Raw genomic sequence first — 26,465 nt, 5'->3', positions numbered from 1 at the left:
AGAGATGACAGGAATTGCCTACCACAGCCTGGATAGTGCCACTGCATGCCAGGACAAAAAAAATCCACTTGGTAATCTGTACTAACAGTGCAGTGAGGAATGCTCTTGTTTTTCAGGAGACCAGGGTGCTACACTCAGTACTTTTGGGAAGGAGCTTTGTACTCCCCGTGGGGACACAGATCTGGTTTATGGCCCGGGCACCTTGCTCTTGAAGGAGGGCCTGGAGAGCCACCTGCCTCACATAGGCAAGCTGGCAGCAGTCACCAAAAATGTAGCAATGAGTGTCTAAAAATTAGAACCAGTTTAGACCAGAAGTGACTCCCCCACTTCTGGTTCTGGCCTTCCCCTCCTGCAAATGAACAGGAAAGCCTGGCACCGCAACAGGGAGTGTCAGGAGGTCCAGTGGAGTGCCCCAGACTGCTCCCTTTCGTGAACTCAATTAAAAGAATAAACAGCTAAAGCTTAACTTGTTTCTGCATTTGCAGAATGCACAGTGAGGTCTCTAGGGCACAAAAATGACTTGGGAGAGTCAGTAAATAACACTTAAAGGATTCACGAATCAACACTGACATTGGAGTTAGGCTGCGGATTCCAGTCTGCCTGACAAACTCATTGGCACTGCCCCAGCCTGAATGAGCTGCTCTGATCCCTATCCCTGTTCCTCAAGGGGGGCTACTGGCTTTGTGAGACCAGAAAGAAGGCAGGCATCCTGACCGAAAGCTCCTTTGCCTGAAACTGCCCTCATGAAGGGCTTTGGGGAGCTTGTGATCCCCTACAGACCAAAGACTATTGAAATCACCCTTCGGGAGAGACTAAAAGACACCAGGCAAAAAATCCTCCTTTCCTTGCCAAGACGCTAGCACCTGTCAGACTTGTGGTTGCTGCCCCTCCTCTGCGAGAGGCCTCTGCAGGAGGCTGGCAGAGGGCCAGGGGACGGGCCCACATTAGTGGAAAGGAAAACCCACACACTGTGTAGATGGCACAATGGAAGCAATGGGCAGGAATTTTTTTTCTGCTCATCTGTTTTCTTTGCACTCTACTAGAAGTGGATTTCGTAGGGCAAAGGAAAAAAAGATTTTGCTTGCTGCAATGCAGGCATCACCTTCCCCAGTGAATACATTGCTTCCTAAGCCTGTTTGCAGAGGGGATTGCAGGGCTGTTTTCATGCACCTTTGATATATAATCTCCATGTTGCTGGGTAAGCAGCCCTGCCCCAGAGGAGCATTAGCAGCTTAAATGGTTTGCTGTAAGAAGGGGCTCAGCCAGGGAGGGGACACTTTTACTCTACTATGACACACATCTATGCAAAAGAACAAGCCCTCAGGCAAGGTACACCTTTTCACTGAGGTTTGTCTTTGTAATATAGGGACTTACAGATACTCAAGCCTAGAAGCAGAAGGAGAGGATACCTACCCAAAGACAGAGAAAGCCTACCCTTACTGGCCAGATGGTTTGCTGAGTGGAGATGAGTGTTTGAGCCTCCACACATTTAAACATACCTCTTGGATACAGCCTTCTCAAACACAAAAAGCCATTTCTGTTCCCGTTTGCAAGAGGAAGAAGAGCACAAGCAAGACATATGGGGGCAATATGGAGTTGTGAGTCTGAACTATGTATGGATTACATACTGTCCTTTGTCAGTGCAACACTTGGCTTCCTTGCTCTAGAACAATATTGACCAGCAGAACATGGAAACGAGCAGTGAGATGCTGCTTGGTAATCCCTCTGGTTCTCACAGCAGTCCGGTACAGAATTTTGTAGCAGTTTTGTGTTTTATGATACCACCAGATTTTCAGCAGGCCATAGATTAATATACTAGTGAGTTCACACTGCCTTGAGGGAAGATGGGGGAGAGCTGGGAAAGACTGGGCTTTGAGTCTTTGAGCCAAGGAGGCAGCAGAGGTTTTCCCATTAGGTGTGCCTCCTTTTCTTGCAGACAAGAGCAGTCACTTAAAATCTGTGGGAGAATGAAGGGCTAAAACATGGGATGGGACTTCAATTCAGTACTGTCAACAGCAGTCAGCCACGTTACTTGTCTCCTGACCACCTCTGCCCAACCTTTATAGCCAAACATGTTAGAAACACAGTTCTGCTAAAATGGTCAGCTATTGAAGAGGTAACACATTGCTATCTTAGGGCAGCATTTCATATCTAATTTTATCCTTGAAGAAGCTCCACAGCTTCAAGCAGACAGTAAGGTGCAGTGTTATGTTTTTAAAGTTTAATCGATCAACAAAAAGATGAAAAACTTTCCGTCACTCTCTTCCTGACAGTGTAAAATCTGGGGCATAATTACAGAGGAAATTCCACAGAAATGCAGAATAACTGAAAATCTAGAGCTGTATCACTCATAGGAGTCTTACCTAAGGCTCTGTTGATCCCCTGATCCTTTGCAAGTGCCATAAGGAATCCATAGAAGGTCAGCCTCTGTGCACTACTCAACATTTCCTTCACAAGAGCAGAAGGTGGACAGCTAGGAAAAGAGAGACAAAGAAGTCACCTTGTCTTTTAAATTATCATCTTTTTTTTTTTTCCAAGACCCAGCTCAAACTGTAGAAATAAACCCTTTTACCTGTTCTAATACTGTCAAGTTGCCCTGACTCAGTTTAAACCAAATAGCCACCAGCTTGCTTATTTAGCATTGCATCTGTTCCCCATTTGCTAAGCAATATGTTTGAGCTGGGGTACATCCCTAGGAGCTGTGTTACCTGTCTCCATTCCAAGGAGAGGGAGAAAAGCCTAGATTCACTCAGAGGCATACACATCCCAACTCTTAGCATATTCTTTCAAAAATCAACTGGGAAATCCTTTCTTTTAGAAGACAATAAATTTTCATGAGGATTGTTAGGTTATCATCACCCTTTTATCAGTGATAGTAATCCAAGGGGCAGGAAAACCTCTCCAATGATAGCCTAAATATGTCAGAAAACAGTATTTAGGTGGTGACTAAATTGACATGTCCCCTTCTACACTCACCTTAACCCCTTGCCCTGACTTCTAAGCAGTATCATCATAGTGATTCTTGCTCTTGCCTAATACTCCTTAAAGGATTTCATGCAAAATAAAACTGCCTCATAAAGAGGAAGTGTTGAACAGTCCATGGTGTAGTGGCACCCCTGGGAGATGTGCGTGTGGGCTGGTGATCCCTCAGGCAAAGGTGGTTACCAAAGCCTGCCTGAGTATTGAGCTACTGGATGAAAGGCTGGGAATGGCTCCCCCCACAGTGCTGTGCAGAGCCGGACCTACCAGATGGGCTCACAGTATCCTTCCCATCTGAAGCTCTCAGGACATACAGGGAATGTAGAGCTTTTGTTATTTAAAAGAACAAAACAACCTGGCATCTCCATGCTTAGATATCTATAGTACTGGACAGCAGTTCAGCAGTCATTTTGTGGATCACAAATTTGGATTGAGGCACCTAAAGCAGGAATCAGGCGGAACTTGTGTCCTGTCTTTTTGTGGATCTAGCCCATGACCTAGCAGGCCATGTGCTCGCTACCTGCAAGAAACTATGAAGCAAGTGTCTGTCAAAGCTATACATTAAGGTCTGGTATTGCTCCATCCCCTGCTGAACTAAGGCTAGTCTCGTGCCTGGGATCTGTAACTGGAGACCAGCTCCTACACAGGCTCGGGTACAGGCTAGCAGTGTGATCTTGTCTAGGTACTAAGGCTTCAAACTCCATCCACCCCAGTGGGCCTTTCCTATGCTTCAACATCCCAGAACACAACTGCACTTGTTTATCTCCTTTAGTTAACTCATGATGGTAGACAGACCTCTCCTTGATGAAAGTGCCAATGCAGAAGTGAGAAGGAAAGCAGAGACCCTAATCAATTCATTACTTCAAGAATCAGCTCAAATCCCATGTTTCTTAGGTCCATGAAATTGTTTCTCTCCTTTGGTTAAAGCAGTTCTGCTATGATCTTGCCCTTCATACTTCTCCCATGAGATCTATTTGGGAGCTACAGCTTGTTCAAAGTCCTGTATTTCTTCACAGCTCCAACCTTACAAAGGGTCTCCAAAGACACAGACTTCAAATCTGTGTTTTGGATTCCATTCGTACCTGTATTTTGATCTGTCACACAAGGACTCTAGGCACTGATAGAAGAGAGATGCCTCCACCCCATCCAGTGGGCTGCAGTCATTTTGGGGTTGGCGCTGCCGATGTTGCCCAGAGGATGACGTTGGCACAATCACAGTATTTGGATTCTTACCAGCCAGCAGATCTTGATAAATGGCAGCCACACTTTCCAGGAATTCTGAAAAAACAGAAAGTGACTTAAAACTCAGGGCTATAACCAGCAAAGCATCCTCCTGACCTACCAGACCTGGGATGAAACTGTCATTCCCTGCTCTGTGTTGTACACAGCACCAGCAGGAAATAAGCACAACACACAACACTACAGCATCCTGCATATTCAGATCAGATATTATGCAGGCATAAAAAGCCATTTCCATATAAGTTGCTGGCTTGTTCCTGTCAGGATGATTATGAGAGGCCACACACTCTGTTGAACAAGATTCTTCTCAAGGGAACAGAGGCTAGCTAGCACAAGGATAAAACAGTGGAGCGTCAAAGTTAATGTCGAACACAAAACTAGTTTGCAAAGTCTGAAAAGTTTTCCTTCTCCATCTCTTGCCATTGATTAAGAACTCATCCAAGTTGGGAACAAACTAGGACAACAGGAGGAAAGGGAGCAAGTTAGTCAGGGCTCCAGGCTGTATCCCAGCTTGTCTCTGTGTTGCTCCAAAGTAAATATAACATGGGATCCAGAGGAAGGGCCAGGGCAGGTCAGGGCTAGAGTTGGCAGAAAGCCTCTCCCCAGGCTCCTCATGCTACCCACTGTTTACTGCAGGAGTCTAATTTTAAACAAGTTTGTTTAGGGATGTGGTCAGCAGTTTACAAATCTAGATTCCATTTGGAGTGGTTTGCATGTGTGTGGGTTGGTGGGAGAGCGTATGACAGGCTGTGTGTGTGCATTGTGCCTGGGTGAACAGGAGAGGGATGGGATGTTTGAGTGCGTGTACACAAGGGCGGGCGTGTGAGGACTCCAGTGGCATTTAAGTCCCGAGTGAATGGAAGTGCAATGCTGTGTGTGAGGCTGGTGGAGGGGAAAGGCAGGATGTCAACAGGCCCTGAGGCTGTGCTGAGGTTCTGCAGCTCTGTGGAAACATTTGTTATATCGGAGAAAACTTTCCAAACACATTTTCTGGCCCTGGCTAAAGGCATTACAAGCCTGGTTCTGCCCAACCCAAAATCACCATTTGGAACTGTTTTTCTCTGATGAATTGTCATGGATAACATTGCGATATGCACAGGGGAGTTACAGGGAGACTATATACAGAGAAGTACTGAGAAAAAGAGATTTTTGTATTAGGGGTAGCAGCTGACTCTTAACTGCTATAAAGATGGGAACTGACAGGTTGGACCAGATCAGCAGGCCACCCAAATCTGCTCTCTGACCACAGACTTTGCTCCACCACAGCTTCTAGCCAGTGTCTCCCAGTATCCAAACCTAGCCCCTTTTGCCCGGTCAAGGCCAATTGTGAGCTATGTCCATCAGAGGGAGCTATTTAAGTGCGAGTGGACAGAAATCCACGAGCTTATGTTGCCTTTAGAAAGTGCTCTCTGTTGGGAGATGAGTAATTGGCACCCCAGTAGTCCCCAGTGCCTGGGAGCACATCTAACTTTGATAAAGAAAATGCTTCCCTCTTTTTGCCCACTTAAGCAGTTCCCTGAATGAGATTCCCTTTCCTCAACCACATTTTAGGGGGGCTAGGACAAACAGGCCAATGTATTTTAAAGCAGTCTCCCTGTACAGAACAAGCACCCTAATCCTTATCCAAGTTTCTCCCCCTTGTCTCGTGAACTTTAGTTTAAAAATATTCCCTGGAGATTTTTACAGATGTATATGTATGGGTGAGCATATGTAAATACACACACACAAACTAATATGATTTGATTTGTACTCTTCCTGTCAAGAATTTTAAAAGAAGTACCCTATCTAGTTAAAACTCAAACTGGGGGAGAGGAGTAGAATATGATAAATGACCAACAATATGAAGAAGGTAGATGGGGATTAACTGTTCACTTTCCCTTCCAACTAGGGGCTCTCAAATCAAACAAGAGAGGTGGTTCTTCATGGGACAGGTGCCAGACCTGTGCAACTCCTTGCCAAAATGTGTTGTGGAGGTTACAAGTTTATGTGTCTTCAAGGGGAGGCTGGAGAAGTTCTTGGGAGAGGAGTCCACTGGGGGTTCTTAAACTCATGGAAACTATACCCAGGTCAGAAACACTTTGAGCTGAAACCAGCTCATAGTTGGCTGAGTATTAGGGGAAGAATTGTATCCATTTGTCCAGAATCTTTTCCTTTCAAGGCAGCAGCTGGTGGGCTTTTCTTAGAATCATAGAATCATAGAATCATTTAAGTTGGAAAAGACCTTCAAGATCATCAAGTCCAACCATTAACCATCTTATCCTGTCTCCAGCAGGGACCAATACTTTAGAGGCAGAAATGCTGTATTAAGGAAAGGAAAAAAATGTTCCTAGTAAAAGTTAATTGTTAGGTGCTAACATACTCTAGATAAAGCTGGAAATTTATGTCTCAAGGCTAAAATAAATATGTGCATAAGCCGTAACAGTTACAGGTATCTTGTTATTCACAAAAATTTGGAACCTTTTTATGAAACCTCCTATCTCTTGGCATCAGTAATCCCTGTCATCAGTAGATTCCGTTATTTATATTTTTTCTGTGAAAACCCATATCCTTACAAGTTTCAAAAAAGTGCACGGATTGGGAAGCTGTAAAGTTGTAATGCTATACTAGTGGGTGAAATCATCAGCTTCCCAGCACTTACCTGAGTAGTAGAACTGGATCTGGAAAGCAAAGAGGAAATCAGAAAAAGACATCAGGCAATCCATAGCATCATCCATCAGGACAATCCTAGGATAAGATGAGAGAAACAGTTTAGCATCTACAAAAGAAATAAAATCTGTAACCAGGAACCCCAGATCTAGAGAAAGTACAGCTAGGGAGCTATATACAACTGGGGATTGCTAGTGGCTTGTCCCCAGTGTAAGAGGTTAGGAGAGAGGAATAGGAATATCCACTGCTGCATGGATGTGGACACCCGAAAATGAAATGAAGGCAGCCTGAGAACCTGCAGCAAGGAGAAGATCCTGCATGTCAGTGCTATCACACACTTCAGCTACAGTGTGAACAGAGCAGTATGGCATGGATGTCAAGCATTCAAAGCCTGGTGGACACGATGGAATGAACACTGGCATAAAAACTGCAAGGCTGGTTCACATGGCTATACAAAGAGGAACTGCGCCACAGACAAGACAGTTACATGAGTATTAAACCGGTGTAAGCAGAACGAGACTTACGCTATTCCTCTGTATACCAAAGTTCATCAATCTGGGATATTTTCAGATTCATAAGGATAACAAGAATTATTAATTCCCAATCTATACTCAAACAAGCTCCACTTGACTACAGAGGAAAAAACATTGCAACGACAATCAGCTTTTTAATTACACCCTGTGAACATCCTATCCTCCCTTCCCGATGAATGAGTTGGTCTCTATTCATATCTATTAAGTCTATCATTTGACTAAGAGGTCAAATTTCACAGAAACTGAAGACTTCTTGGGTCAGGGACAAAGTCTTCTTTCTCTCTGCTAAGCCCCAGGTGCATGTAGGGAGCTACATGCATCCCTATTTTGAAGCATACTCCATGAATATGAAAAGTATCAGCCACAGGCCATAAAGATGAAGTATAAGTGATAGCAAAGTCCAACTCCTCCTTTCAGGAAAAAATTCTGGATTTCAGAAATAAGTTAGGGAAAAAGTGTTCATAAAAATGAAAACAAAAACAATGCTTTGGTCACTGCCACTACATGAGGATGAAAAGGTCAGTCTCTGAAGTGGGGAAAATCAAACTTGAGCTGATCAATGACAGCTCAGACTGGAAAACAGAAGGAAACACTCCACTTTGATGGGAAAAAACAGAGTATTCTGATGATGCTAAAGGAAGGTGTTGGTACTTCTTTTCAACTGTGTGCAGCTCTACTGACCCCATACAGTCAGTATCTGGCATATCAGGTCATATGAGAAGGATTACCAGTTCATTATAGCCAAAGTATGGGTCATCTAGTAGGACCCTTTTGAATTTGGGGCCAAATGCAATCTGTGGACCAACTCCTGCAGCATCAATGGTCTAAACACATTGCTGGGAAAACACTGTTCTGTCTCATGTAAAAGATTCCAGGGAGCTGTGTGGGAGGCTGACCTAGAAGAGTTATAGGATCTTGCAAGAATTCCCTGCCACTCAGACCAGTTCTGTTCACTGTGGCAAAATCAAACATGTAGAGCAGCTTGAATTAATTATCTCAAAGAAGAAAGACTGGGGCTAAGAGGGTCCCCAGGAGAAAAGCCTGTATTTAAAACAAAACCCTTTGAAGATGTCAAAGTGCTTCTGATTTATTTATTATGTTCCAGAAGCCTCCTCCTCCTGTCTAAAGAAGCAGTAGCTTCAGTTCTTAATTCTTACTAATAAGCATGTTACTGAGATTGTCAGTGGCCACATCAAGGAAACGGCTTTGAAGCTGGCAGGCAAAGCATCTTCATCTCTCAGGCAATACTGCTCAGCCACTGGCGTTTCCAACCACTATTTAAGCACTGGAAATGCAATGGGCCATATCGCCGATGAGCTGCACTCCCTCCTTGGAAATTATGGTCTGCCTCCCAGACACCCTCAAAGCACAAGCTCTGAAGTGTTTGCCAGTGCATTTCTCCATCCTGGAGATGCAGGAGAACAACAGTGGAGAATTTTTTAATATATTTGTTATGCAGAGAGACAATATTACATCACCTTCATGACAATCAATTCATTTCATTTGTTCAGTCTGAAGCTATGGTCAATGGCTGTGCTCTGCAGCACCAAGTCTCGGTCTCTTACTTAGAGGAGAGCATGAGGAAGTAGGCAGAGGTCTGAGAATTTGCTGGACATTTCTTCCTGTTAAAGACAGAAAGGAGCCTCTAAGGAAGACTGTATGGCACATATGTAATGGAGGAGCATCTAAATAGAAGCAGGTGCACTCTGGTGCTGGGTTACTGACTCCACTTGGCCCAGGAGTCAGCACTCCGGAAATGTTGAGAAGTCTTTAAATCCAATACAATAATTTATGAGGAGATTGACTGCAGCTGGCTATTTCCCCCCACAGCCAGCTGACTGAGCAGTCAGGAAAGCTGGGAGAGCATCATATGCAACGTATCTGCACCTCTTCCCTGAAGTATCTGGTGAAGAGAGAATCCTAGCCATGGACTGTAACCCAGACAGCAGGACCAAAACTGAGGATGAAATCTCAAAGTCTGAACTGCATCTCAAAAGAGTTCATCAGGTAGCTGATATTTCAAGGGATTCTTTATTCATTCTTTCTTGTCCAAATTAGACTTTAAGCCCTCAGGGGTACAGACATATTTACAAAGTTCATAGTCAGCACTCAATGATTAATGAAAATCAAGGAGAAACTTTGGAAAGGACTGAAGAAAGATGCCTACACGTGAAGGACTCTGGTAAAGGGTGTAGTGGTCTTTCAGGGTTCAAGTGGGTTTGGCTGGCAGGAAAACCTTGCTACTGTGCCAATGGGGAAACTTTATGATCTACCAATTGTGGTTAAAATCTCAGAAACCCAGACTAGACAGGATGTCCCCAGGACAAACTCTAGATCAGGCAAGTTGAAAGGACTTTTACTGTTCTCTGCTACCATTAAAGGCTAACTGACACAATCTGTCTTAAGGCCAGGCTGGCTCAAATGAGTCTTCAGGGACTTGGTTTGTTTACTGATATATGGAGGCAAAAACAAGCAGAACACACACAAAGGGCAAGATCTACACTCTCAGGCAATCTTTTAACAACAAGGGGACAGACTTGCAAGCCCCACTTCCATTAGCACTGGTCAGTGCAACATGAGCTCCCATACCACATAAAACAGCATAGGAGCTGTGAACTACTCAGCTCTCGCTACTCAAATGTGGGCAGCAAGTTCCCTGTGTTTCTATTACAAAAGAATAGTCATTGCTCAGGTACAGATCTTGAAATCATGGCATCAAACTAGAAAAATCCCTTCACTTTCTGTCCTTCTGCAATTTCAAGATTCAGAAAGCCAAAAGGTGTCTCCAAAGATCAAAGGTATCCCTGTAGATTAAAATCTTCAATCTGCTAATGGCTACAGCCCTTTGAAGAAAAAAAATATCCAAGAAATCTCAGACACAGATAGCCTGGTTCTTTTTTGGGTATGACTTCTGTATTTGTGTAGCACCAGGAACAGAAAAATGGAGCTCTCTGGTGTCATGCAAATAAAACCTATAAAGTATTAGCGTCTGTTCTTCTGCTCTGACATTTCCTGATCTTATTCCCAGTGTTTGTTATCAGTGCATAGCAACAGCTCCTGGACGAGCAGAGTTCACCGTGCTGTGAGATCGTCCCAGTCATGCAGCACTGAGACTACAACTACAACTGCTCTCTTCCCAAGAGCGCCAATAATTACGCAGGTCCTGGCTGTATCAGTGAATGCTGTGGCTATTCCCGCCGCTACTTTATTTAATTCCTTTCCCAAGCAAATTAGCAACAAAACCGTTGGGGGTGTGCAGACTGAAGGAGGAATAATGTCAGTAGGTTCGCATGTGACATTCATGCTTTGCAAGGACTCAATCAACTGGTGCCGGAAGACAGCCTGCACAGTTCACCTTTCTAACTGGCAGAGACCAAGCAGGACAATGGGAAGCGTAGACCAGAAAAAGGACAAGAGAGCAAGCAACAGTTGGAAAGAAAGAGAAAGACGGTTTAGAAATACTACAAGTTTTATTAAAATTGTTCCTACTAGATTAGCTTGTAACAGAATAATAGCAATGTGTAAGTAAATCTCTAGCCAGCCAAAAGTAGGAGTGAGGTCATCCCCACCTGAGCCTGGGTGCCTCTGACAGAGATCTCATTTCTCTCCAACACCTGCTCCCAAAGCCGGCTTGTCTGTCTCTACGGCACAGGCATAACAGTGCAGCGGGCCCCTGAATGGAGCCTCTAGTTCACAACAGCCTTGTGGATTAAATTCCTTGACACAAACATCATAACATGTGTAGATATGCTGCAGTCTCCTTTCATGCACCATCACAAATTCCTGTTCAGCTCAGCTGGAACCCTATGAAATACACACCAGCGCATGGGACTGGTGCTTGTGTACATCCATGAAAGGAAGCAGCAGATACATCCGGGCTACAGGGTTAGCATTCTTACTTAGTCTGGCATTGGAGGCCAAGCAGCTGTACCTTCTGGAGCCCCTAAGGCCCACTGAAGAGCTAGAGGGGAAAGCGGTGCTCAACTTTTAGTTTTAATTGGACCAACACAGCTTTAGCTGCAGTTCAATGCAGATAGCAGCATATAGGAGCCAGGGAAGAATTCAGAGAATCAGCCAAGTGGAAGTACTAGCAGATGGATAACACTTCTCTTCTCCACTTTTCTTTCTTAATATAATTTTCATGGAACTCCAATGCTAAAGAAAGATAACAGAATGACAAGTAGAAAATGAGGACTTTTTCATTATTTAGGCCATGAACAACATAGGCAGCAGCTAGTACCCTGATCATGTGTCGGGATCCTATTTCCAAATGTCATATCTAGGTCCACGAATAAAGTTAAATTTCCATGCCCTCTCTGCTGAGATGGCTAGAAATGAGAGCATTTATTCAGTAACCTTGCTGTGATTACATATGCGTGTGTGCGCGCACTCCTACTGAGAACTGAACTGACCCTCACCCCAACAGATGCATATACCTTATTACATTTTCACTATCAGATAGTTAATAATCAACTGCCTGGGCTGGACTGGAACCAGCAAGCACTATCACTAAAAAATTCTGTATCACATTATCAGTGCCCTGAGCCATCTATCTGCTTTAGGCCTTGTCTAGATTAAAATAAAATTTCAAACAGATTAGCTACCATGTTCTTAGCTAACATACTTTAAAACACTGGCAGTCCTTCAGAGCTTAGTACCTTTTAAACATGATCAACCATAGGAAGCTGAGGCAAGGGGGAACACATTTTAAAGATGGTAAAGAGTATCTGAAATAAAGTTTAAAATCATGTCAGTTAAAAACACATTGGCTAACATTCTTTTATATGCAACTCATCTTCTGAACGTAGAGCCAGCAGCAGCATTCTGCACTGGTATTTCAGTCCCTGTATATCTTAAATATACACTCCTTCTCATTGCTAGAAAAACACCCTGTTCTTAACCTCAAAACATGGTATCTCTTTTCCCCAAAATCTTAAAAGAATAAGTCTTTGTCCATACCTTTACCTACAGATCTAATTCCTAAGCCCATAAGTGTAGGGCTGATCTTGCCTTAAAAGAGAGGATGAGGACCCACCTTGCTGCTTTCTGAGTAAGTTCCATTGGGAAGTCAGGGCAGAGCAGCTGCAGCAGGCAGTGGTATTCCTGTGCTGTCAGCAAATCTGCAGGAAAACAGAGGTGAGAACATTGTAATTCTTTTACAGGCTGTTCCCTCCCCTTGCTTCCTCTCTAGGAAAAAAAACCCATATTCCCTTCTACTCTCAATTCAAGTAGACTGGGTACTAATGACAATAAAACTGCTCCCTAGACCCTCAGAGCTGGGCTCTTCAGATGGAGTTTCCAGCAAAGACAGTCAGAAAGAGGCCTGATAAAGGGGAAATCCTACTGAAGAGGCTCCTGCAGAGAAACTGGTAACAGGTAGTGACTGGAGAGAATCCTGCAAGGAAACTGGTGAGAGGTAGTGATTCAGTGTGAAAAAAAGGTAACCAAAACAGGGCAGTTTCAAGTGAGAACACAGTTTGGTTTGACTTGAATATAACCATGTGGAAAAAAGAATCATTTCAAAGTTGCTTAAATTTGCTGAAATTCACTGGCATGGTGACATTCACCACAATACGCCTGAAAACCATCCACAGAACATCTGGCAGCAGTAACAAAGGCAAACAAGGTTTTTGGGTTGTGTATGGAAGGCTACAGAGTATAAACCACAGACGTTATTACTTTAGCATTTGGTAAGGCAGCTGGATGGTCTCTTTTGGAATGACGTGTACAAATCTGGTCACTGTATTATAGGAAGCGCAGAACGAAGATCCAAAAAACACAAGAAAACCAATCAAATGATTCATGTTTTAAGAGAGCAGCTTTATGAAAGATTGGTCAAGAAGGGCCTCTGTGGTTCAGCAGAAAGAGTCTAAAAGAGGTGACTTTTAGGGAAGCTTATAGGATCCCAAGGGAATGGAAACATACCGATGTCAAAAAGCCCTATATGATTGTATGTTCATAGTCCAAAAGGCTGTGGACTGGAGTTAAGGAGAAGACTAGCTGAACAGCAGCAATTTTGCAGTACTTCTATACACAGAAGAATGCAAAGTATGGAAGAAAGTGCCAGGGGTGGAAGTAGAGCCAAGCAGTAGTCGGGGAGGGGATCCAAAGGGCACAGCCATTAGGACTGAGGTACAAAGCATGAGTTCGTTTGCCACAGACGCATTTTAGCCTTCTTTAGGCTCCCATCCAAATAATCAACCTTGTCCAAGATGATAGCCACAACTTCTCCATAGCTCCACAACTCCTCAAAGCCTGGAAGTTTGTCAAAAGTGAGAGAAAAGGAAGATGTTACGCCTTTGTCAGATGTTTCAAGAGGCAGGTATGCAGTATCAAAGGAACATTTCACTGAGACATCCAACCCAGCCGAACTAATATTTTCAATGCTGACTAAAGAAATACTGCAGGAGGACTGTCACCAAAATCAAGTTATAGACCTGTCCTTTACCTACATTATTAGCCAGGGAAGTGGAGGAAAGAGAGGAAAGCGCTACTATTTTTCTTTTCAGTTGAGGAAACCCTATAGCTGAAAACCACTTTTGTCAGACTCTCTGACATCCATTATAGACACTCTCTAGAGTACTATACTTTGCACTGCTCTTGGGAGGACCTTAGGTTTTGGGTCATGCTATGAAAAGGTGATTTTGCTCTGTCTGGAAAAGCCAACCCTGCAGTCAGAAAACTGCTATAACACAAGGAAGTCCCAGCCTGTGCAGAACTACAATATCATTGCAGGGATTTGTGCAACATATTCTACTGTAGGGATAAATACATCAGAATCTCTCTTCTTCCAAAAATTGAATGCTGAGCTGAATTAAATTTCTGTGGCTGCACTCCCAGATGTCTGGGAGGGCATCTGTAACTTTTTTGTATTGTCATTTCTTACTAAAACACAAATCAGAGGCTGCTCTCTATTGCAGATATAGAAGACCTTGGTCCTTCAGTCAGTGTATCTCAGCTTGGGTTAATGATGGTATCCAGTGGAATGGTGGGGTTTTCTCCTGCAATGTTAGCTAATCAGTTCCTTGAATGTCATCAAGGAAAGTATCACCAAGTTTTATGTATAACTGCAAAAGGATATTATTGAAAAAGTCCCAGTTATGATGAGCAGGAAGATGTGTATTTTTAACTGAATTTTCAGCTCACTATTTCTCTTTCATGACACTACATGAGGAGTGAAGAGGAAAGAACATCTTCTTCTCTGTAATTTTGTTAGACCAACAGTCATTTACAGCAGTAGAGATTTTGGTCCTAAGTTCTTAAGAAAACTTATCTGATCATGTAAGGTACATGCAAGTTCCATAAAATCATCTTCAACAGGCTCAGCATAGGAAGCAGGTTACAGGAAAACAGAGAAGTTGGGCATAGAATGGCTCTTTTGAAACACTTTCTCATAATTGAAGAGGACAGTATAGACCTCTTACAACTACTCTTCAAAGATTTCTAAATCTAGCTTTGAATAACGCTAGGCATCAAACTTCCAATCTTTGTCTAAAAAGTCTACATGTTGGTCAGAATGAGTCACACCATTTGGAAGCTTTATGCAATACTCAATTTACTTTTTTTTTTTGCTGAAGTTCAAATTCCTATTTATGCATCCTTATACCTCTTGCTTTCCATTATTTTTTCCTTTCATTTGTCAACAGATCATTATAATAACCCTTTCTTCATACTATATCTTGTTTAATCTATTTAACTATATTTATTTAAATTTAAATCTGTTTATCTTGCCCTCTACATCCCTCCCTGCCTAGCCTAGTCATATCTGTTGCTCTGCTTTGATCCCCTTTGGATTTTCAGTGTGATGTCCAGCAGTGTACAAAGCATCCCTCATACATTCAGAACAGATGGGCTCTAGGAAGATAATCTGCTCACTTTCATCAGCGAAGCCCCTTTTCATTAATTCTGAATCTTAGCCTCCTCTCTTCTCCCCCTGAAGGTGAAGAAGTTTAAGGGTTTTTCTGAAGGATGAGGTTTCCTGAGAAAGTTGCACTTTGTTTGCAGTCCCTGTCAAGCTGCTAGACAAAACCAGCTTGAGAGGATAACTGGGCCCTAAGCAAGCATTAGTTTTGAGGCATAAATCTCTTACTCGCTGGAAATAACATACTTTTAAAACTTATAATAATTTACACTGTCTTTTTCTCCTCCCTCTTCATACCAAGTCACAGCATCATCCTTACTCCTCCATCACAAAACAACGAAACAACAGAGAACAAAAGCAGAAGTCTGCTCAAAAAGACTTTGGGAAAGGGTGGCAGAGATCCTCTCCGACAAGCACATCAGAGGATGAATTTCATTTTCAATAAAAGTGGAATTAATTACGGTTTCAGTCTTTGAGCAAATGGTCTATTTAGATGGGAACTGCACCCAAAGCTGAAGCGGTGCAGAGAAGTTCCTTCTCTAAAGAAAGAAGCCCTTTGCTTCTTATGCCTGGAGAAACAGCAACAAATTAGTCACTGAAGTATGCAGGCAGACTCTTTTAGGCTGTAACACAACTCAGCCTATAGACACCCCAGGTGCCCAACCAATAAATCATATCAATCTCTCAGACTACAGATGGGTACCTATTACACGGGAAGGGGGATCACCACAGACCTTAGGAGGTGTCTACGGTTTGCTGTGATGACTATTTTCCTATTCCCTACAGCAAGGTCAGTGAAGACCATGCAGAAAATTACATTTGCCCATGCACCATATTGTCTGCCAAGAGCTGCTTGGAATAAACAAGGGCAGTTTTGGTGCATGACCACATTGCTCCTTCCTGTCTCCAAGCCACAGCTGAGTAAATAATGTTCAATGCTGCATGATGAAGAAGGAAAGAAAAGAAGGAAGGTACCAGTCAGAATGAGTGAAAACTGGAATCCACAACTGCTACTTTGGTTGCTACCACAAATTACTGGATCTCAAGTTCCAGTAACAAATGAAGTAAATCACAGAGAGTTTAAATCTGACCCCCAAAAGCACAGGGCAGTGAGCTATATGCACTTTACCATGCTGTCGCAGTGGAACAAACTCAGGTCATACCATGTGCTTAAGAACGGAGAGAGATTGCAATCTGCATGTTAACCATGTTCATTTACAGCTGAACATAATGCTTTGCTCTTCCACTGCAAAGCAGCTAATAACAAATTCCAAAGTGATTTTAAAACAGCAGTACACTAAGAAGGAGCTGGGAGGCTTAATAGAATAAGTACAGAAAAGTGAAGTGGTATGGTATGTTGCACTGGAAGTACTTTAACTGTTCAGTCATAATTTTTGCTGTACTGGTCTTCAAACTCCTGCCCAGCCTGTACTGCTGCTGCTACTGTGCCACTGGCAAAATCCGGACTCTTCCCCACAGATCTCACTGTCTGTGAGCAGTTTATTGTCTTTTAGTGCCTGAGGCAGACTCTTCCTCATGTTTCAGAGCCATAGTGGAGAAAGAAGTTTGTCCATGTGGTACAATCTTAGAAAACAAACACTGTTTTCTGGATAAAAATGGCCTACCTTTGAGAAACATAAAGGCAGCTGCTTCATATTTCCCTGGCTTTTAAAACACATATTGTTTTTACCAGCTTCGTTTCTGGCTTGTATGTGGCTGACAGATGGCATCTGACCCAAAGTGATGCAAACTCTACGAATGCTAAATGATGTGTTTATGCAGCTGTCAGTGTCGTGAGTGAAGTGTAGACACACCTGAGCTATCTTTAAACTAGTTATCTTTCATACCAACAGCAGCCTAGCCACAGAAGCGTGGAGCTCAGTGAAGGCTGTAAAATCTGCCCAGGAAGCCAATAAATATTTAGGACTTAGCCTGAATTGCAGTCATCGCTGCTGTATCTAGGCTGCTTTCAGCACAAGAAGTAGCTATCTACAATGCTGTCACAACACTGTGACAGCTATAAATATGCCCAAAGCAGTAGGAGAATATTTACTGCAGTTGGTGTATGAAATCTGCCCCCAAAAGTCACATTAGTAACTTCCCAGAAACACAAGGATTGCCTTGATGAATATACATTACAGTTCCCTATTCCCATCATCTTTCATGTACAACCACTATCCGAGCAGGCTGGAGCCCTGGGCAACGTAGCCTTTCCCTTTGGATTATGGTAGGACACACAATTTCCACAGGTTTCTTTTCTACCACACTCATGAAGTCATTCAAGAGTCAAAAAGTCATAGAGCTGTAAATCAGTCTTCCTGGAAATATAACAGAGAACAGCCTAATAAATAATACATTTTTTTAACTGTTGGGAGAGTCTTTCCTGGCCTTTAGTTTTTTTAATGTTTCTGGTATAAGTAACACATCCATAGGATTCTCTCTATACCCATGCAAGCTTGCAACCTTGTAGAAAAGAGGAAAACCAAACAAAAGCCCCTAAAAATAAAAGTCTAGGTGTTCTTGTGCTGTCTATAGGAGTGGTGATGTTACAAAAAACTGAATATAAACATGAGTATTGGTAATACTGCAACTTCACAAGTCACATCTGGCTAATAGGCTATGTTCTGCACATGCCTTGTTCACAAGATAACCTATAGCCCAATTTCCTCTATATAACTACTGCTAATAACAAACAGAAAATGAAGAATTCTAGGAAAATTAATCCATGCGTAAGACCTAAGCAGCAATATACAGCTGTGTAAAACCCCCATTTCTTCCTCATAACACTTTCTACTCTAAAAAATAAAAATGTTTTCTTCCTTTTCAATTAATTTTTTATAAAATTTTGCACTGAGAGATTTTATGACCTATCATGAAAAAAATCTGTTCCTGTTACTTGAGAGAATAGTTGTTTAAATAAGAAACAAAAACATTAAGGGCTGCTTCTTTGACTAACTAGCTTTTTCCACTGACAAGAAGAGATATAAAATAAACAGAAACCAGATCCAGAACGTGCATTTGTCTAATTTTAAAAATTTATTTTCCTTATTTTTCAAACAAACAAAAAGCAAAACAACAGGTCATGTAATTATCCCCATAATTTGAGATGGAAGGTTAAATAAAACTAAACTAAACAATAAAGAATAAGCACTCACAAACTTTCCCCTGCAGTTGTATAAGCATGTTCATGTAAGACGTATAGTAGGACTCATTCTGCTCTTGAAGTGTACAGACAGCTCCCACAATCATTAGCAAATTGTCCTAAGAGCGTAGGAAAATCAGAAGAAAACTGAGAGAGACCCACCTGTTACTTTTAAGCGACAGCAAAATGTACTAGAAGCCAAAGATTTCTGCCAGGTTAGCTCAAAACCAGCTTAATTTTTTAAAGGAAGGTTTTCTAGTGAATAGTTTAAAGAGGGTGATGGTCAAATCTGTTTCATGGATCAACTTAAGCATCTGTGCTTTACATGGAGTCTTGGACATAAGTAGCTTTAAAAGACTATGTGGCTTTGTACCAATATCTGGCTCAATCTCATTAGATACTAATTAAAAAAAAAAGTATTTTCTTAGTTTTAATAACTGGATGCATTATCTCTGCCTTCCTGATGGTGAAGTCCAACAAGCAGCTAAGCCAATCTAAAAACGTCACTCCTGCTGAAAGGGGCAGGTCTCCTTTCTCTCTTCTTTCCTTTCCCCTCACTTGCTGTTGGCCATGTGGTTCTGAACCACGCCTTGTACCAGCTCTAGCACTCAGCAGGCCCCTTGCTAAGAAAATTCAACTTTTTTCCAGGGCTAGTGAATCGAACTGACTCTCACAAATATCTGATGAAAGCTCATGCAAAGCAAGCTGTGTAAGAGCATGGCCAGGTGCAGGGAAGAGAGAACGTGGAGGAGAGCAGAACCTCCCCTCCTCAGCAGAGATAAACTGCTAGATAGGCTCAGGTAATTCCCTGCTTAAGATGTTTTAATTCTTAAAGCCCAGGATGTATGCAAGGCATTGTCATAGGATTAATGATCCTCCTAATTAAAAGTAGGTTCAGCTTTACTGGCTGTACTTGCACCATACCTGCTAAGACGGTTTGTGAACACTCTGTTATCAGACACACTCTTAAGACAGAACTTTTGGCATCCTTACTATCCAAGCAGGCAGATGAGTTCATGTTACTCACAAATCCCATCTACTCTTTCTACTGACACTGTTCAGGTCCTCCCAGAAGGGATCCCAGGGCATCCTCAGGAAAGGACCCCAGAAGACTTTGTGTCTGACATGACAGCAAAAGCAGACAGGGCAACTGAAGGATGCAGAGTTGCTAGAATTTGGCTTTGTGGGGGGTTCTTCCAGGAGGGTACCGGCAGCACTGGCTGCTCCCTGGATTGCCTCTCCTGACCTACGAGAATACTAGCAAAATCCTGCCAGACGTAAGGGTGCTGCTGCAGGCAAGTTGTCTTCACAAACGAGATGTTTTGCACTCTATAAAAGGAGCATGGCTGCAAACAGCAGACTTAGATAGGTGGCTCCTGTTGACAACAGGTAGAAAGACCTAGCTTACGATGAGAGAAAGCAAAGAGTGACAGAGAGGTTTAGTGAGATTTGCCTGGAACAACCTGTGTCAGACTCAGGACAAGTATAGAGGAGAGCTAAGCAGACTAACCTGAAAAGATTTGTTGGGGGAGTGCTGCAAGAGAGAACAGTTAGAGGGGATTAGCACTGTGGTTGAACAGAAAGCTAGTTTTGAGGCACTCGGGTAAGAAGGAAAAGATTCAGCTGCAGCTGATGGGAAGAATGAACTCATTTTTTCTGGAGGGAATCTGGACAGTTCATATGAACAGTAAATTCACTGAAAAGCAGGCTTATTATGGGCAAAGCTCCAGTAGCACCATATTTTGAGTGAGCTAAAGGTTTTTTAAAGAGTAAAATCCACTAGGTGATGTGTTTTTTCTGCCCTTTGATCTTGAGTCCTTTTATCAATAAACTACTTTCCACATTAACAAAAACAAAAAATGAATTTATACAGAACTGCTCCAATTTTATATCCAAAAACCAGAATCTTGCTCTTTATACAAACTTTAATCATCCTTTAGTCCCTTTCAAATTCCCCATAATTATCCTTCAGTATCAAACGTTTCATGTGGCAGCATTACTTCAGCTTTGAGTGAATGTTACTCGGGGCAGGACGAGCTGTGCCAAAGGTACAGTCCAAGGCTATCATCTGGCGTGCTTATGTGGCTAGCATGGCACATCCACAAACTGAAAAATTTAAACTTTCATTAGAAACTAAGTTCTCAGCTCTCATTGTTGTAAAGAAAACATTCCAATAATGGAACAGTTTAACTGATGCAGTGTGGTATTCCTGAATCCACAGACAGCCTGAAACATAAGTCAAGTCTGAACTTTCTACCTACTTTGGGAACCTTAACACTACACCTAACTCTGAAATTTCTTATTTTAACTATAGGATGGGACTTTGAATGAAGTTGGAGCTTAAAGAATTCAGAGTTCCTGAAGTGCAAGAACAGCAAACAATAAGAAAGGAGAAGCAGCCACAACTTCTGTCAGTATTTCCAGAAGCAGAAGACAGAAGATGACAAACAAAAGAGTCTGGTTTAAATTTTCGAGTATGTTATTGACTACAGCAACCAAATAGTGGCTTACACTTTATTTACTACATGGACACCCAATTTTCTCCATGCAGCTTTCTTTAACATTTGCAAAGATAATTCTGTGCATATTCTGAAGCACATATCCTAAAGATACACTCGGCTCATTGAGTATGATCCAAAAGGACATTTAGCCTTATTCAAAGGACATAGGCCTGAAGCAAACAAAGACGCTAGTTTTGTGGACTACAGTATGAAAGTGTATGACTTCCTCTCATGCTTCAGAAGCATTAAAAAGCCAAGTAAAAAAATGTTACGAATGTCCTAGCATCTGAAGTTAAGTGTAATTATAAATACACTGTATATATTCTTGGGTAATTGTAAGCCTGTGGAACAGCAGAGATCACCCCTGGTAATCCTCAGTCTGTAGGTAGCTACAAGGGAGATGAAATCAGATAATAAGAGGCACTTTAATCTTAATCTACCAAATATAGGCACAGCAAAACCAAACGAAAACAACACAACACAAAACTGGCTCTTAAGACAGATAAACTAGAATGCTAGAAATAAGGTACAATTTCAGAATGAGAGTAATTTATAACTGAAATACTGTGACATTTAACATTCTTTGTATGTGTCGACTATGACACTATTTTTTCCTTTCACTGTAATGTCACTAAAGATGTAACTAGCAGGTCTTCCAAGCAACAGGTAAACTAACAGATTTAGACTGCTTCTATTTTATCTTGTTCAACAGTTGATTTTTCCTCGCTTTGAGGAGTTTTCAGTCACTCATTGAGAAAATAATCAGTCCAATGCCAGAGCTAGTTGGTCTTGTAAACAATAAGGAGCAAACATTCCTGTTGGAGTTCTGGCCATCTGCGGGGCAGACTGCTCAACCACTTGAAACGGGACCCACAGCAATCTTAATAGTGAAGTACAGAAATGCCAGCAACACTTCACTGGAGGGGACCATCAACATTTGCCCAAGCTCTCGAACAGCAGCAGTAATCTTTACACAAGATGTGGATCAGCCTCTATTCAAGAAAACAAGTTGTCATTAAGCTTAAGATCTTCAAAACAACTAAAGAATTCATAGCTATGCATCACAAGATGGGCAGAGTAAATGGGCAGGTGGTATGCAGCTGCATCTCATGCAATACAGGACCTTACATACAACCCCTCCTCTCTCAGATATGTACTAGGTCTAGTGACAATAATGGAACTATGGCCTGAAGAGGCCCACAGTCTTCAGTTACTGTTTGGTATTTCCTTTCTGCTTTGGGAGCCCCAGGAAATACAGTTAGCTGGCAGACAGCTCATCTGTGTCACGCACACAGGGTCAGGGCGCAGAAGAAAGCTACGACACTGGCCTAAAAAGAAAAGGAGGTAGAGGTTAAGACAGACATACAATGAACTATGGAAATGCAGCAGATTGCTGTAGCAATCTCAGATCAGCGATCTCCTTGACTTCCAGCTTCTTTCTCGCCTGACCTTTCCAGGAAACACCAAGGAAAGTTCCAGTAGAATCAGGTATCAATGTGGTATGTAAAAGCATGAAGTGCAACAGTCAACAATTTTCTCAGAACAATGAATGAAACGGAAATGTTTTGGACTTTCCTCTTTTAATGACTGGTTTGGAAGAGGCTTTCAAGGAACAGCGCAGTTGCTACAAACACCCCATGGAAGAGACAAAACATTTTAGCATAATTTAGATCATGACCAAGGATAGCCTTGTGTGTCTCCCCCTATCCCTGCTCCGCATTGACTCTTAAATAATCCACTGCAAAGTTTTGAACAGTTAACTGCACCTTCACCAACAGCTATCACAGCAGGCACTCTGATACTGCTTCTCTGAAATGTGTCCATCAGGAACCCAACCATGAGAGAGACAAGTTTGGGCTTGTGAAGAATGGAGAATCCCACATGCCACCAAGAGTGACACCAGTATGCAATTATGCAAAGCAGTCAACTCACTGTGGTTGAAACTCAAGCTGGTTGTGATCTACAAAGCACTGAACAGTCTAGTCCATCTTTCTCTGTGCACTTGTGTTCACCTGGAACAATTTCACTACCTGACTTAAACATGAATCTTCCAAGAACTGAAAGCCATTCATAGTCCTGGCCATTCTCTGACTTTACTGCACAGTATTTTTATATATAGGGTTATATACAGGCTGTGCAGTATAATCCCAAGCACAGAGACTGTTGGCTAGTTTTCTCCGTTTTTCTTTCACAAATTATAATGTTGAGAAAAACAGTCTGAAAGGAAAAGACATGGTTTTTATAAGTCTCTGAGTCAACAGTTAAAGCCTCTATTCATAAAAATAAGTATTGCAGTATCTGGACCTGTGCTTGGGCAGCGTTGTTCAGTCATGTAAAACGCACTCAAACACACTGATACTGAGTCTCTTTTATGAGTGTAAAAACTTAAGAAGAAAACGAATCTCAAACCAAACAAATCAAGAAGAGAACTGGCTGGAGGAAGGTAATCTGGTTAATGACAAGACTGAAGAAGTCATCATTAGTTATTTAGAAGGAAATGCAGTGGAGCATGTAAGCTCCACAGAGAATGTTTGGAGCCCATTACAATATCAATGAGCTAGATTAATGATTATAAATGACCACAACTACAGAACTGGTCTGAATGCAGAACAGAATGAATGCACTAAGAGAAACCTGAAACAACAAGGCATCCAACTACCCCTTTTAAGGGTATGCTTTTGGCTAAGGTTCTGTAATGTCTCTTGATTTTAACTCTTACAATACTCTAGTGAGCTGTGTGTCCTAAAAAATAATAATAATTTTGAAAAAGACTGAGAAGAAGAGAGAAGGAAATACGTTGGTTTTCTCTGTATTTCACATGGAGAAATACATGTTTAATAAAAATTTAACATAAATATTCATTTCTAAAAAATGAAGCAAACCTTTTTTTTTTTTTTTTTTAACGTTCTTTAAGCTTCAGCCCAGCAAGTTCTAAACTCTTCAGGTCTCCATTAATCTTGAAAGTTTCTCATGGACATCATGCATCTTTGTCAAAATTTAACTTAAATGCCACATATTTTACAGCTAAATACACTTCCATGGACCATCTACCATGAACCACAAGCTAAGAATATTTTGCTGGAGGAAAGTTCAGGCAAATGCCCTAAATCCTCCAGTATTATGCCCTAACACTGATGGTATGCATATATTATGGTAATCAGGGAAGTGTAAGAAACTAGACAAAAGAGCAACTCTTGTTGCGGAAAGAAAAAGCACACTTTCTCATTGCTGCACAGGGCTTTCTAGAAGGAAAAAAAAAAGCCATCTACTGAAGGACAAATGTAGAGATGAATCCATACTGTAATCCTGCCTTGTAGAAACTGAAAATAGATAGAGTTCAGTTGTTTAATCTTTTTCAGCCTCATAATGAGGTCAGGCTCTTCAGGATCTTTGTAAGGATCTTTATGGCAGGAGCAATAAAAAGGAGTATTGCTTAACTGATTAGTGGTGGGATGATAGCTTAGCATAGCGAGCAAATGATTTTGAGCAGATATGATATGCAAATGACTTCTCCTAAAGGAAGCATGATCAGTATTCTGTGGAAACTCCTGGATGGATTGCTGCTGTGATGTAGGCTACTGAGAAGACAATGCAAAGAAGAAACAAAACACAACCTCTAAAAGATGTAGGACGTCCTTACTTGGAATAAAAGATGGCAGGAGTCCTAAAACCTCAAATACAGTTACTGCTGACTAACCCATTTAGTGACAACAGTGAGATGGGCCATCCATAGTGAGTAACACTGTATTAACCTCTACTAGCAGCTGGGGCCTCAGCTACATTGTTCTAACACAACTGTACTCTTTGTGGGTTTTTTATCTCCTATGCAACAATATCCTGACTGTTCAGCAAAAAAACCATCATGGAAATGCAAGTATGATAAACCCTCAGAGTGGCAGTCAAGATGAAAGCTGCTCTTTAAGCATCTCCAGCCACCGAAGACTTCGAAAACACATGTTCCTTTTACTTGCTGCAACGTTTGCCCTTCTTTTCCCATTCAATGTTGAGACTTATGGAGCAAATCTGAAAATCAGATGGTGTAAATCATAGAGCAATATAGCTTTAAGAAGTACTTAAATGTAATGTATATCAGCATATGTTCTTGACTCAAAGGAAATGTGCTGGATCTTTCAAAGCAGAGCTTAAAAGCTGAGGTCCTATTTGCTCCATGCAATTATAAATGTTTCTTAATGCTGCCCTGTTGGGAAAAAAATTGCTTCCTGGTGTTTCTGGAAAAAGAACTCTATCTAAACTCACTACATCAGATGTAGCTGCATTTTAGTAGTATTCTATATGAAGTGGATGGTAAAAAAAGGGATGCTATATAAATGTATGAATTCACATTCCTCTCACTTTCATGCCACATTTAAAGGTAACATCCATCCTTCTGGCTGTCCTTCACATGAGTTATCTCCTGTCTGGATCTGTTTCAGATGTTGCTGTTCCAAGTCCCCACCTACACGCAGTACTAAGGGCTCTGAAACTAGTAGTGCTAGCTCTTAAGAGATTCAAGATTAAATAAAATTATTAACATACAGGGGATCCCAAAGGAAAGCAGATATTATCCCACCACCAAAAAAGCTCCGAGATGTTCAGCACACAAATATAAATTACAACTCCTCAGTTATTAAAGAAATATAGGAGTGACTCTCTGGACTTGAGAACCTGGGTCCATGTGCCAAAACAAGACTTTACTTACCAGTTCCTGGGATCGGAAACTCTGATGGGAAGGATAGGGGCCTTGAGGATCTATGCTGGTGGACAACAAACAATGCTGAAGTTCAAGGTTTCTAAATTATCTTCGTTAAATGGGGTATGTTTGGAAAGTCACTTTACATGACATGTTTATCAAGGGAAAAAACAAATCTCCTCACTATTTACTTTTGCTCCTTCCTTTTAGGAGGATGTTTTCTGGGGTTTGGTAAATAACAAACAGATGAGTGCTGCAAAGGGAAATAGACTGAGAGCCTTTATATGTACATCTCGTTTTCACTTGCAGCTTTGTATACACAGCTGTGACCAGAACAGACCTTTGCTGAAGGAAGAACACACAGTTCTGCACCCACTGCCACAGCACAAGGAAGATCATCGCTACTTGCTTTGCAGTTTATGTTTGAAATAACAAATCAGTGAATTATTTGGGAATTTAATGAGCTTTTCTCCTGATTTCCTTTTCTTTTTGAACTGCTGTCTGTATCACTCTAAAGTCTTTCCATTAATACAGTGTAGATTTGAAAGGTGTTCAGTGCTAGACAGATTAGATTCTAATTTCAATGTCTGAGTAAAAATGTTAACTAATCTAGATTTTAAAAGGAAGCAATGAAAACGCTTTCTATTATACCTATTAGGAAACAAAAAGAAAATCATACAACTACGAGAAGTCTCTGGTATACCAGGAATATGTGGGGATGCAGGAATGGAGTTTGTGGCTGCAGTAATGTGCCGTCAGATGCTAAATAGGAATAGGGACACAAGAGTTTGACTGGATAAAACTTATGCTCTGTAAAACAAGTATAATTTATTATTAATCTTTCCAGTATTTTAATTTTTGTGAGTGTGAATAC

General features: G+C 41.7%; 1 protein-coding gene across 2 annotated transcripts in view; it reads right to left on the bottom strand.

Annotated features, from left to right (window-relative positions):
• Positions 1 to 26,465, bottom strand: part of CSTPP1 (centriolar satellite-associated tubulin polyglutamylase complex regulator 1) — an 86,200-nt gene that overhangs the window by 3,044 nt on the left and 56,691 nt on the right. For both annotated transcript variants that reach the window (XM_075030824.1, XM_075030823.1), the window contains 4 exons: positions 12,433 to 12,517; positions 6,857 to 6,942; positions 4,062 to 4,257; positions 2,364 to 2,473 (listed from right to left, as the gene is read on the bottom strand). In XM_075030824.1, the coding sequence (XP_074886925.1) occupies positions 2,364 to 2,473; positions 4,062 to 4,257; positions 6,857 to 6,942; positions 12,433 to 12,517 (477 nt within the window). The remainder of the gene's footprint in view (positions 1 to 2,363; positions 2,474 to 4,061; positions 4,258 to 6,856; positions 6,943 to 12,432; positions 12,518 to 26,465) is intronic.

Source organism: Buteo buteo, chromosome 6 (genome assembly GCF_964188355.1).
Source record: "Buteo buteo chromosome 6, bButBut1.hap1.1, whole genome shotgun sequence".
NCBI classification, from domain to species: domain Eukaryota; kingdom Metazoa; phylum Chordata; class Aves; order Accipitriformes; family Accipitridae; genus Buteo; species Buteo buteo.
This window is presented reverse-complemented; position numbering and strand designations above follow the sequence as displayed.